Raw genomic sequence first — 13,214 nt, forward strand, 5'->3', positions numbered from 1 at the left:
AGGGGGCCGTGGATGGGGTGGATGGTGGTAGGCGGAGGCCAGTGGGTGAGACCCGCATGGGCCGAGGGTGCAGGTTGGAAGGGAAATGCCCGAGGAGGGCCTGGCTGTGCCGTGGCGGGCCCCAGGCTCACCCACGCAGCCAGCAGCGGCCGCGCGAGGTGGAGCAGCTGTGGCCGGGGCCCCGGTTGATTGCCCTGGGTCTCCAGGAAGAGCAGAGATGCCAGGGGACTCCAACACTCCCAATACCCTCCCCATCTTCTCTCAGAACCAGGCAACCTTTGACGCAGGTTCAGAGCCGGCAGCTCCAGCCCTGCCGCCGTGTCATCTGCTGGGACCCTTCCCATACGCAGCTTCCGCAGACTTAGGGGGACGAGGCAAGAGCAGCCGCTGCAGGAATGGTCCAGCAGGGACCACGAGACGGGGGCTGGATGCCAGCAAGAGGTGCCAAGAGAAAGGGAGCCCTCAGGCCAACTTCCGGCAGGACATGCCCGCCGGACACCTGGGGGCTGGCGGTAGGTAGCGGGGCCGGAGTCACCACCTCCCCGTGGCGAACAGGGCTCCAGGCCGGGGGTCCTGACCACTCTGCTCTGGAGGGGACCCTTCCCCTTGACGGCTGGTGAAATGTTTAGGGAGCAGGCCTGTGGGGGCTGGGATAATTTCCTCCTTATTCAGACCTGGATGGGGTAAGACCCCCTCCTCCCCGCAGCTGACCCAGGCTCTCTCTGGAAATTAGCCCTCGTGCCGAAGTCGGGGCCGAGGTCTTGGTGGTGGGGTGGGGGCAGAGCAGGGCTTCTTGCCCCTCAAGTGCTATTTCTCCTCTGGGGTCAAGCTTGGAGCTTCTGGAGCCAGGATGTAGGCAGCAAGGGGAGCAGAAGTGAGGCTCAAGTGATCTGAGCTCAGGAGCACCCATGTGCCCAGGAGCTGGTGGTCAACACCCATGCGAGGGGGACCCGAGTGCCACCCTCAGGAGGTTGGCTGCAGGGATCCAGGCCTTTGGAGGACGGAGCTCAGGAGAGCTCTAGGGCACACAGACCCCGCCTGGCGCGGCTCGTCCTGGCCCACCGTGGCCCATGCAGCCCTTCTCTGTGTCTCCCTCGGCCTGGCCGCCTGGTGGTCCTGGTGGGCCACCTGTTCCCGGAGGCCAAGGCCTGCAACTCCCTGCCTGGGGTGAGGGTGCCACCAGAGTCCTTCCTACTCAGGATTCGGCTCCTCTGGTCCCCGGGTGGTGGCCGCCTTGGGAGGGAAGCCTGAGTCTGCCTGTCCATGGGGGACACAGCGCCCCCGACTCCACCACCCACAGGGAATCCGCAGTGTCTGAGCCAGGATCATGCCAGAGGCACTCTTCAGCCCAGAGTACAGGGCGGCCCGGAAAAGAGACATGGGTCCTGCTTGGAGCCCAGGGAAAGGCCAGTCAGTGCCTGGTCTGCAGCATGGGCTCTCACCCTAAACTATACCCCCCACCTTGGCTGGGGGCTTAGGCACTCAGATGGGTATGAGGCAGGGGCAGCTCTCAGCAGCCACATTCTTGACCTTGGGGGTCCTCTCATTAGGCCCTGGGGCTTGGGGGAGGCATATCTGGTTTCTCATCATTTGGCATTTTGGGAGAAGACACCCCCTCCTCCCCGCCGCCCCGCCAACTCCATGAATTCTGCCTCTGCCCCTCCCACCTGACAGTAACCAGCCCAGGTTGCTTTCATCAGAATGCACACAGGTCCCATTTAATGAGCCCTGCTACCCTTGCAGGGACAGACAAGAGAACAAGTCTCTACCCTGAGGCTCCTGGGACCCCTGATGAGGAGCGGGGGACAGAAAGCGGCTCAGTCGCCTCCTTCCCGTCTAGGGTCTCAGCCATCCCTTCCTGCCGGTAGGGTGCAGGACTTTTTCCTTGCGGCTGTCCATGTGGGGAAGCTGGGAGGAGGTGGTCCTCTGTGTCTTGGGTCCTCCGCAGACTGCAGGGGAGGGATGGGGCTGCGAGGAGGGGTGGGGCGGGGCAGCCGCAGAAGCTCCTCGGGCAGGGCAGCTGGTGGAAGGGTGGGGAAGATCCCAGAGAGTCTTCTTCCTGCCTCCTCCTCAGGCACACCTTCTCCCTCGTGACCTCAGGAAAGCCCTCCAAGCCTTCAGTCTCTGTGCTCTGGGCTCCAGCCGTTGTTGCCAAGAGGCGGGGCTTGCCTGTATCCTCCGTCCTATCCTGGGGGGGCCCTTCTAGACTGCCCAGCGTCTCCTGTTCGAGCTGGTCAGCAGGCCGGGGCCTCCACGTGGCCGAGAGATACAGCCAGGGCTCTGCTGGAGCCTTCCCAAAGTCTGCAGGATGTGTTGGGGGGTCGGGCCAGGGTGCCCTGCTGCCTCTCACTGCCAGGCCCTTCCCCTGGCAGCCACTCCCGACTGGAGTTGCCAGGTGGAGGCCTGGGTCCCGGTCAGTGATACTGGCTCTGGTCCCCCAGTTCCAGCCCTTCCTGGAACCGGGCCGAGTCCAGCTCCCTCGAAAAGGCCCTCACACCACTCTCCTCTTCTCCCTCTTCCGGCTGTCTGCTCATGGTGCCGTAGGTGGGCTGGGCTGGGGAGGAGGCAGGGGTCAGGTTCATCTCCGGCTCTTGCAGCACGGTGGCCACATACAGCTGCTCAGGACAAAGAAGGGAGATGGGACAAGGTCACACCCGGGGCGAGGCGAGGTCACGTCCGTCTGGGCACACCCTCCCCCCAACCCTGCCCACCCCACCCTGACGCTTGACCTTTCTCAGGGCCCCCACCCTCTAAGCCGTGGCTCCTTCCTCCTCCCCCGGCAGCCCGCGTCCTGGCCAGCCTGCCCAGTCTGCCTTCCCAGTTGCTCTCGAGCACGTCGCAGGCATCTATATGCTCCCTGGACTAGTCAGTGGTCTCCTAACTCCCAGTCCACTGCTTCTTCAGCACACGTGCCGTTCAGTCTTGGTTCCAGGTCCGGCTGAACCCAGGGGAAGATGACAGGCTCTCTGACACTGGGGTCTGGGGGGAACCCCCATTCCTGAGCTAGTGCACTTTCTACTGCAGCTTCAGAGATGCATCCAACACCCTTGGGCTGCATCACTGGCTGGCCCGTGAATGAGGATTTGAAACCGAGGCTGCCGTCTGAGGTCTTGGTCATGAGACCTGTGAAGTCCAGGCCCGGGCTCAGGAATGCCTGGGACAACAGCCGAATAGAAAAACACAAGAAGTAACAGGGATGGGGCTGTCTGTCGTCCTTTGAAGGGACTTTGAAACAAATTCCTTATTTTGAAAACAGGTAATTATTGGATAGAATGAAACCTTTTCTGTAGGAGTTTATTAGAGTGAGACTAAACAGCCCTTGGAGAAAGGCAATGGCACCCCACTCCAGTACTCTTGTCTGGAAAATCCCATGGACGGAGGAGCCTGGTAGGCTGCAGTCCATGGGGTCGCTGGGAGTCGGACACGACTGAGCGACTTCACTTTCACTTTTCACTTTCATGCATTGGAGAAGGAAATGGCAACCCACTCCAGTGTTCTTGCCTGGAGAATCCCAGGGACGGGGGAGCCTGGTGGGCTGCCGTCTATGGGGTCGCACAGAGTCAGACACGACTAAAGCTACTTAGCAGCAGCAAACAGCCCTAGATGATGAAGGAACATTTTTTTCTGCAATAGAATTCAGGTATTTTCATAGGGCCAAAGCCAACCCCACAGATGACTTTTGGGTCCTCCAGGAGAAATGGTAACTGAAAAATGGAAAAAGCCAGCAGTCATCCCTGAACCCGGGAGTCACTTTAGCATCATAAATGGTAATAAATGGGATATTATATATCTCCCGGTGTGACACAGAGCGCTGCCAGTAATGTTCTAGGCCCTAGTGTTGAACTTGAATCTTCAATTCCAGCCTTTGAATCTAACTTCTAGTTTTCAGGAAATACAGGAGATACTGTAACCTCCCGTAAGATACCATGAAGAAACAGCCAGAAAAAGCCAGAGGATGGGGCCTTCTGCAGGACTACAGGCTTGGTCTCTCCGACAAGTCATAAAATAGAGATGGTGCTGAAATAAAAGGGACATGGGCAGGGGCCAGATTAATCCAGCACAGACCCTGGATTGGATCCTGGTTTGGATGAGCTGCAAAATATATTTCTGGAACCGTAGGGCAAGTTGAATATGGACTAGGTATTTGAAGAGGTAAAAACGTATATATGTAGGAAGACGGAGATTGTTAACTAAAAACACAGGTTATGAAACAGTGTGCAGTGTTATGACATTTTAGAAGAAATATATATCGCAAGAATATACATTGAGGTGTCAGTGGTCATTGTAGGTGGTAGAAATATGGACTTTTATTTTTTATTTTGGCTTCTTTGTTTTTTTCCCCATAGTTACCTACAACGCTCAGAAACCTCTGTTATAATAATGAAAGATTTAAAAAATCAATTCCAGTAATTTCTTTAAAAAAAAAAAAGCTCAAACTCTGGAGTCTAGCAGACCTGGTTCAAACTTTGTTCTGCCATTTTCTTGCACAGTAGTACCCTAGGGTCTAAATTAAGTCAGGTCTTTGAGCCTCAGTTTCCTCATCTGTAAAATGAGGATAAAACCCCCCACTGTGTGGGTTAAGTGCAAAGATCAAGAGCAAGAATGGTGAAGCATCTAGTTTGCAAGGTTTCAATAACCAACTGCTGACAATATTCTGGAAGGGTCATCTTAGAAGGGCCCTAGGAGAAATGCTTCGTGGAGAGAGACTCCTGCTTCGAAACCTTTGTCTCTCCTGGTACTGAAGTTCCGTCTCCCCTGCCACCCCCCAGAGCTCACTGGGCCCTCTCTGTGGGGCTCGCTTCAGAGCGAGGCCTGTAGTTCTGTGCGCCCGGCATGGGCACGTCCTCCCACTGCTGTCTAAGGGGTCCCCTCTCCCACCCACTCTGCGAGCGCTGCCCGCTCTGAAGATGCACCCGGCCCAAAACTGTCTTTGGTTCCCTGATGCCCTGGATTCTCTCTTCTGGGCCTTTGCACAGGCTGGCCCTGTTCCTTGAGTGCTCTCCCCGACACCCTCTTCCATCTGGCAACCCCTAACTCTCCTGTGCCTGGAGTCTGGTTAGATCTCCCCTTTTCCAGGAAGCCTTCCCTGAGTGCCCAGGGCTGGCTGGTGCCCTTCTTCAGTGTTCCTCCAAGGCACCGTGGCATCGGGGCACGGGCCAACCCAGTACCCAGCTCAGTGCATGCCTCCACAGCCCAGCATCCATCCTTGTGGCCAGGTTTTGGCGAGTACTCATGCCCATCTCCAGGCTGAGCCACAGGGGTGGGAGCCAGTGCCCAGCCTGCTGGACCCCTGCACGTGAAGTCCAGCCTTGTCTCCTCTCAAGCTGACGGGCTCACTCGTCTTACCATTCCATGCAGACCTCCAATAGCTCGCGGCAGCTCTGTCCGCGCCATGCTGCCTGGCACCCGTGCCCTTGGCGGCAGCCTTCGGTCCTGAGGCCGAAGGACCCCAGCAGGCCCCTGCGTCTACACGACTGAGCTCGCTGAGGCTGAGTCCGCCCTGCCCTTTCTCTTCCTCTCTGAGCTCCTTCTATAGTGTGTCCTGGAGAAATTCTCGGATCTTCTATCATTCTGAAGGCTCTTCAGCCAGGGCCACGGCAGCAATCTGACCTGGGCCAAGTCCTGCTGCGTCAGAGGGGGGAGTCCCAGGCACCCCATCTCCTCCCCGATACCCAGGGTGGACTCTAACCGCTGGTGCCCCCACAAGGCTGCTGGAGAAGCCCATCCCTGTAAGCACCCCACTCCCCACCCCGACCTGTCCCAGGGCAAAGACACTGACTCACAAGGGAGGTTGGCGTGGAGGAGGTGCTGCTAGGCTCCAGGTCAAACACGGTCTCCATCTCCTCAGGCTGCGGCGGTGGGAGAGACAGGGAGGGTCAGTGAATGCGCCCCACCCCTGCCCTCCCCATATCCAGAGAAACCTGGACCCTAACCTCAGGCTTAAGGGGCCCCCTGCTCCCCTTCAACTCATCTTCTGTTTTTCCAGACCTGCAGCCCAGCTGGCCGGGCTGAACCCTCGGGGGACAGAGTGAAGACTGGGATGCTGGGGAGACCCTTCTGGAAGGTTCCATCCCCAAGGACCACGATGAGAGCTGTGGGAAGCTGTGGTGCAGATGACCCTGCTGCTTTGACTCCAGGAGAAGCCCTGACCTCAACAATACCCTCTTCCCTGCCAGAATTTCCCTTTTATCTGAGATGAAGGTCTAAGTCCCTTGTCACCTTCTGTCTCTAGAGTGGACACTTGAGCAACCAGATCCCATGGCATTGTTGCATTGGGAAGAGCCACAGATGTTGTCTGCCCAGGTACTTCGCTAGCACGGACTCAGGCCAGAGGATGGAGGAGGATCCGGGGAGAAAGGGAGTAAGCACCTATGCCAGGACCCCAGAGATGGGACCACCGGAAGCAAGAAGATCCTCTTCTCAGAGGCTCCCTTCTCCAGCTCAGTAGCATGCTAGTACTTGAAATCAACTTTCTTTCTTATTTAAATTCATTTGAAAAGGAAATAATTCACTATTATAAACAAAAATCTTGTGTCAGCTGCCATAAACAAGGTCAACTAGAAAAATAAAGGTGTAACCGTGAAAAACAGAAAATATTTCAGTCCACTGGAAATCATTCCAGTACGCTTCTAAAGTCACCCCACTTCAGGAAGTGCTGATCTAGAGCACATAGTTCTGTTGGCATGGATGGGTTCCCTTCTCTAATAACTGGCTGGGCCCCGAGACCCTAATGCTGGGAAAGATTGAGGGCAGGGGGAGAAGGGGGCAACAGAGGGTGAGATGGTTGGATGGCATCACTGAGTCAATGAACAGGAGCAAACTCCGGGAAATAGGAAGGACAGAAGGCCTGGTGTACCGCAGTCCACGGGGCTGCAAAGAGTCGGACACGACTTAGCGACTGAACAACAATACGGCAAAGAGTCAAAGGAGTCATGGGGCCCAGAGGACCAGGCCTCCCTTCCAGACAAGACCAGAGTATCCTGAGATTCTTCAAAGTGAGATGACTGTTCCCCTTCCCCAGGGTCTCATTCTTACCACCCCCTCTTTTACTCCTTCACTCCATCCTTTCTCTCAACTCTCCATCCCTTGGAATGGCCCCAGCAGCTCTGTGGCTGGACAGGCTCACATCGTAGGAGGGATGGGCCAGCAGCCTGCAGTTTGGAGGAGACGTCAGAGTGGGGAAGAGGAGAGGACGACGTCTTCTGCCCTGGGAGGCGTGGTTCTGGGGCAGTGCAAGCACACACACAGAACGCACACCCAGCACCTTCTGCCCATCCCACCACCAGACAGAAAGGCAAGAGCCTCTCATCGCTCTGATGCTGTGGGCGCCCCAGGCGGGGGGGGGGTCCTCTAGCTGTGTGCGTCCCCGGGGAGAACTTGCGGGAGGAAAGGCAGGCTGGCAACTCACCTCATAGTTAGTCCTTTTCGACATCTTCCCCAGGAATGTGGCAACACAGGCCATTATTATGGAAACAATAAGGGTGGTGAGGGAGAAGATGGTGATGGCATGCTGGGACCCTGCAAGGAGAAGGAGAGGCATGGGCTTGGTGCCTGAGGACCAGAGCTGTGTGCGGGGCGCTGGCAGAGATGCTGGCCCGGCTGACATATGCCTGGGGCCCTGGCCCGGCACCTGTGCAGGAGTTTGGAGCCCGGGGCAGAGATGTCTCTGCCCAGCTCTCCCCTTACCACATAATCTATGAGCCCCACCCAGGGACATCATCTCTCTGTGCTACCTGACCAGTTTAGAATTTGGCATCCGGCAGATTCCACGAAAAAAAATTCATTTACTTAAATAGCCACTTAGGTGTCCATTAAATGTCCCCCTAGATGTCAGCCACCTTCCATATCACGGTCCCTGGGACGTATCTGAGTCATTTATGTCACTCCCTCAGGTCACTCATTTATGTCCCTGTCCCCAAATGCAGTGACTGACCCACACCTTCCCTTGTAAGCCCTTCCCCCAACTTTTTAAAAAAATTCTTTTAAATTTTATATTGGAGTGGACTTCCCTGTAGCTCAAGCGGTGAAGAGTTTGCCTGCAATGCAGGAGACCCAGGTTCGATCCCTGGGTCAGGAAGATCCTCTGGAGAAGGAAATGACAACCCACCCCAGTATTCTTGCCTGGAGAATCTCATGGACAGAGGAGCCTGGCGGGCTACAGTCTGTGGGGTCACAATCGGTCGACTGAGTGACTGACATGAGGACTACTACGGTTGATTAACCGTGTGGAGTTAGTTTCAGGTGTACAGCAAAGGGATTCAGTTATTCATATACAGGTATCTATTCTTTTTCAAATACTTTTCCCCATACAAGTTATTACAGAATATTGAGCAGAGTTCCCTGTGCTATACAGTAGGTCGAGGTTGGTTGTCTGTTTTAAAAAATAGCAGTGTGTACATCTCCATTCCAAACTCCTACCGTGTCCCTCCTTGCTCTTCCCCCCTGGTAAACATAAATTCATTCTCTAAATCTGTGAATCTGATTCTGTTTTGTAGATAAGTTCCTTTGTATCATTTTCTGCATAGAAGCAATATCATATGAAATTTGTCTTTGTTTAACTCTCACAAGCCCTTTTGAAGTAAGCATACTCTGTCACATGTGCTAATAGCACGGAAAAGCAATTCAGAATTTAAAAGTCACTTCTGTTTCGTTTGGGGATGTTTGGTAACTTTTTCACGACGGCAGTTTTCTAAGTACATGAATATTAAAAATCAGTCTTTACAGTCGGAAGTTATTGCAAAATGACATTTATCGTTGTGTTTTTATAAAAGCAAAAAATGGTAAACAACTTCAATATCCCAACAAGGGTGAACTGACTAAAATTGGCAGAAATTAATGCAGCCATTCAAAGACACGTGCTCTAACAGTATTTTAATAATGCAAGAAACTGCTCAGAGCGTAATGTTCACTGAAGAAACTCAGGCTGTAAGTCTGACTAGAATAAAACGGATCCACAGTTTTGTAAAGTCAATCTGTAAACCCCCTCCTACTCTGCCCTGTCCTCTAAAGCACATGCAGAGAGTGAGGTCTGGGAGCAGCAGACGGGAGGCTGTAGGTGAGATAACAGTCATTCAAACTCTAATCTTTCCATTTTTTCTCCTAGTTTTGATAATAAATCTGTAGTCTTTTATACCTAGCAGAAAAGTCTTATTAAAAAATGAAGTCTGCCGGGGGCTTCCCAGATGGCTCGGGGTAAAGAATCTGCCTGCCAATGCAGGAGATACAGGAGACGAGGGTTTGATCCCTGAGAAGACACCTTGGGGTAAAAAACGGCAACCTACTGTCAATACTAAAGGAAATCAACCCTGAATATTCATTGGAAGGACTGATGCTGAAGCTGAAACTCCAATACTGTGGCCACCTGATAAGAAGAAGCGACTCCTTGGAAAAGACCCTGATGCTGGGAAAGATTAAAGGAGGAGGAGAAGGGGATGACAGGATGAGGTGGTTGGATGGCATCACAGACTCAATGGACATAAGTCTGAGTAAACTCCAGGAGTTGGTGATGCACAGGGAGGCCTGGAGTGCTGCAGTCCATGGGGTCACAAAGAGTCAGACACGACTGAGCGACTGAACAGAACTGACTGATGATAGATACTATAAAATTTTATTTCCTGCCAGCCTTGAGTTAGAATGAAGGAGTAGGATGTTTCTGTTGTGGTGGTGATTTCCCTGAAAATTGTAAACCGAAATGTCTACGGTTTGGACCACACCGGTGCTACCCTTAACTTCCAGGGTCAGCTGGGACTCTAACACGAGCCCTCTGGGTCTACAGAAGGCGCTGAGCGTGGCCGTGCTCCACGAGGAACACCTCGCTCCTCCTAGGGCTTGGTCTGCTTCGACAAGAGTCGTCGGTGAGGGGCGACTGAGCGGTGGGGGAACAGACAGAGGCGGGGTGGCCGGGGGGGCTCGGCACGTACCTAAGCGTAGGATGGAGAAGAAGAGCATCCAAACCAGCCCCAGGAGCGGCGCGAAGATGGCTTGGTGGATGGCGGCCATGTGGATCTGCTCATTGAGTTTGGTGGGCGCGTACGAGTAGTACATGTTATAGCGGTCCGTGACGTGCTTCATGCACAGGTAGAGCAGCCCTGGGGGCCGGCAGACGGAGGCAGGCTCAGAGGCCATCCCAAGACCCTCCCCTCCCCCGGGCCCGAGATGCCAGACGCAGGTCAGCCAGAGTGGCAAGGGGGCCAAGGACAGGCTGTGGGAGCCCCGTGGGGCCGATCTCACGTGCCCGGCTGCTTCCCTTGAATCCTAGAACCTATTCTGTCATTTTGGTTAAGTAGTCATTCCCTAACAAGCATCCTCTGTAAATAGCCATCCAACCCCGGCCCCCCTGACCAACCTGGCCCCCTCCCCTGCCCTTCTGATCGGCTGGCCCCGGGTCTCCTCCTGAGCCAGGAGGGAGCCGGATGCTCTGGGGCTCCCCCTGGGTGGGGGCCTCAGGGACAACTCACCGAAAGGAGCAATGATGGGGCAGGTGATGCTGTACGCCATCACCACGCTGAAGACATTCATCATCCACGCATACTCGCGCCCATACTGGAAGTCAATGGCCTGGTTCTGGGGCAGAAGGCAGGGTCCGCTTGGCATGGCTGCTTCTGCAGCTCCTCATCCGGCAAGGCAGCCTCCCTTCTGAGGCTGGTGTCGGAGGAGCACCTGGCCCCTTCCGCCCACCAGGGCTCCCAGGTCGCTCTGCACTTCTAACAGGCACCCCCCACTCCAACACCCGCCCAAGGGAAGCTCCAAGGCCTGTGTCAGGGAAGGGCCTGGCCCTCACCATTCGGATGTTCACTCTCTCTGGCTCCGACCTGGAGAAGATGAGGCGGATGGTGTACAAGAAGAGCGACCCCAGGCGCATCAGCTCCATGCCTGTGCCAATAAAGGCTGCCGTGATGACGTAGTTGACAAAGAAGGCGCCATTGTCTGGCAGGAACACACACCTGGGTGTGGAGGAGGGCGGGAGATGATGGCCACAGAAGCCGGAGAAGAGGGAGAGGGCAGAGATGTTGGGAGCAAAGAGGAGAGAGAGGAAGAGAATTGAAGGGATGGGCAGGGGGTGGAGATAGAGATGGAGAGAAGAGCTTTCAAATACAGTCATCCCTTGGTATCTGCGGGTGGTTGGTTCCAGGAGCCCCCGCGGATATCAAAATCCAGGGATGCTCAAGTCCCTTATATGAAAATGTCAATAACATTTGCAGATAACCTATGCCCATCCTCCTTTGTACTCTTGTCTCTAGATTATCTGTAATACTAACACAATGTAATCAGCTGTAAATACAACTAAACGCTATGCAAGTGGTTGCCTGCACACGGCACATTCAAGTTTCGCTTCTGGAAACTTCCTTGAATTTTTTTCCCTGAATATTTTGATCTGCAGTAGGTCAAATCTGAAGATGTGGAATCCGTGGACATGGAAGGCTGACTGTATACATGTGTTTCCAGCCCAATGTAATTTAAACAAGGGCCTTTTGAACAAGGATAGGGGTGGATGGGTTAGGAGACACATGTACTGGCTTGATCTACAGAAGGGCTGTGAAAGAAAACAAAAATAAAGAAGGGCTGTTTGACTGGATCCACAGACCCTGGAGAGTTCACAGGTAGACTTTTGGGGGTCTGTGACCTTGAATAGGGAAAAGATTGCATCTTCACTTTCTGCAGTTTAGCACTTCCTTCCATGAAGAGGGTGGGCAACAAATCACAGGCATGCCAGCCATGGCTGTGAGTCTGTTGCCAGTTGAAGTGAGGTATTTTCATATCATGTTGTATTTATTGTTGAGCGCTCACAACACCATTTGCATTCATCATCTCTTCAAAATGATGCTAGTTATTAGGCCACTACATTAGACATGTTAAATTCGCATGATTGAGACTTTCCTGTCTGCACACGTGTAGCCAGCTGGCCAACTTCAGCTAAGAGCCATTCAGCCACCTGAATGGATTGTCGCACTGCATGTTCTCACATTGGTGACCCACGCATCTCTGTCGTCTATACAGTTCTGATAACTCCCTCAAGAAGAAAAATCTGTGAGTCCCTGCACATATTTCAGAACTCCTTCAAAAGCTATTCTTTCTTGAGGGCATCAAAGGTGAGTCATGAACTCACAATTCTTCTCCTTCTCAAATATTTACAAACTGTATTAAAAATAACGACCTAGCCAAAGATGAACTCACTCATCTTGGGAAAAACTAAGTTTATTACAATTATAGTTTAATTGTAGAAAGCTTGGAGAATTCTGGCTCTTGCCCTGTAAAGCAAGCTATGAAAGGTTGCATGGCATTGGCAACAGCACATCTTTGAAAAATTGGGACTTTCAACATTTGTAACCCTAAAAACAAAACAAAGCCAAACAAAAAGAGAAACTGGCTGGACGTCCAAGACCTGCATGTTGCCTTGTCAAAAATCCACTCCTCTGTTCCAGTTGAATGTTCTTCTTTTAGCTAATTAACATCAATTTTCACATGGATGGCTTTAAAACAATAAAATGTAACTTTTGCTTGCTTCCATTTAGAATGCATTGACCTATTATTAAATGTATTAACAGAGATTGTATTATACATTTGAATTCTAAAATATTTTCAGTAACTATATTTTGACATAACCGGTTTTCGTTATAGCCCAGGTATTTTGTACATTTAAAGAACTGGGCTTCCTGGGTGGCTCAGTGGTAAAGAATCTGCCTGCCAATTCAAGAGACATGGGTTCAGCCCCTGGTCCGGGAAGATCCCACATGACCCGGAGCGACCAAGCCGTGCATCTTAACTATTCAGCCGTACTCTAGAGCCGGGGAACCACAACTTCTGAGCCCACCTGCACGACTACTGACACCCGAATCCTAGAGCCTGTGCTCAACGAGAGAAACCACCACAACAAGAAGCCCACACTGCAACAAAGAGCAGCCCCCACTCTCAGACTAGAGAAGAGCCTGTGCAGCAGTGAGGACCCAGCACAGCCAAAAATTAATAATTTTTTAAAAAGAAATCTAATCAGAATCAACCCAACATTGTACAGCAATTATCTTCCAATTAAAAAAATATATATAGGAAATCTACTCAGAGTGTATATAAAACTGGCAAAATCTGAACACGCTCTGTGGATTGCATCAATGTCACTTTCCTGGTTTTGATACTGTACCTTAGTTATGCAAGATGTGACCATTGGGGGAAACTGGATGAAGGGTATATCAGTTCAGTTCAGTTCAGTCACTCAGTCG

General features: G+C 52.8%; 1 protein-coding gene across 3 annotated transcripts in view; it reads right to left on the bottom strand.

Annotated features, from left to right (window-relative positions):
• Nucleotides 1-1,687: 1,687 nt before the first annotated feature.
• The window catches only part of TMEM63C (transmembrane protein 63C), a 76,722-nt gene continuing 65,195 nt past the window's right edge, over nt 1,688-13,214 (bottom strand). For all 3 annotated transcript variants that reach the window (XM_025295154.3, XM_025295155.3, XM_025295152.3), the window contains exons 20-25: nt 10,781-10,943; nt 10,458-10,563; nt 9,921-10,088; nt 7,409-7,518; nt 5,784-5,849; nt 1,688-2,615 (exon numbers count right to left, since the gene is read on the bottom strand). In XM_025295154.3, the coding sequence (XP_025150939.1) occupies nt 2,415-2,615; nt 5,784-5,849; nt 7,409-7,518; nt 9,921-10,088; nt 10,458-10,563; nt 10,781-10,943 (814 nt within the window). In that variant the 3' untranslated portion in view covers nt 1,688-2,414. The remainder of the gene's footprint in view (nt 2,616-5,783; nt 5,850-7,408; nt 7,519-9,920; nt 10,089-10,457; nt 10,564-10,780; nt 10,944-13,214) is intronic.

This window comes from Bubalus bubalis, chromosome 11, assembly GCF_019923935.1.
Source record: "Bubalus bubalis isolate 160015118507 breed Murrah chromosome 11, NDDB_SH_1, whole genome shotgun sequence".
NCBI lineage: Eukaryota > Metazoa > Chordata > Mammalia > Artiodactyla > Bovidae > Bubalus > Bubalus bubalis.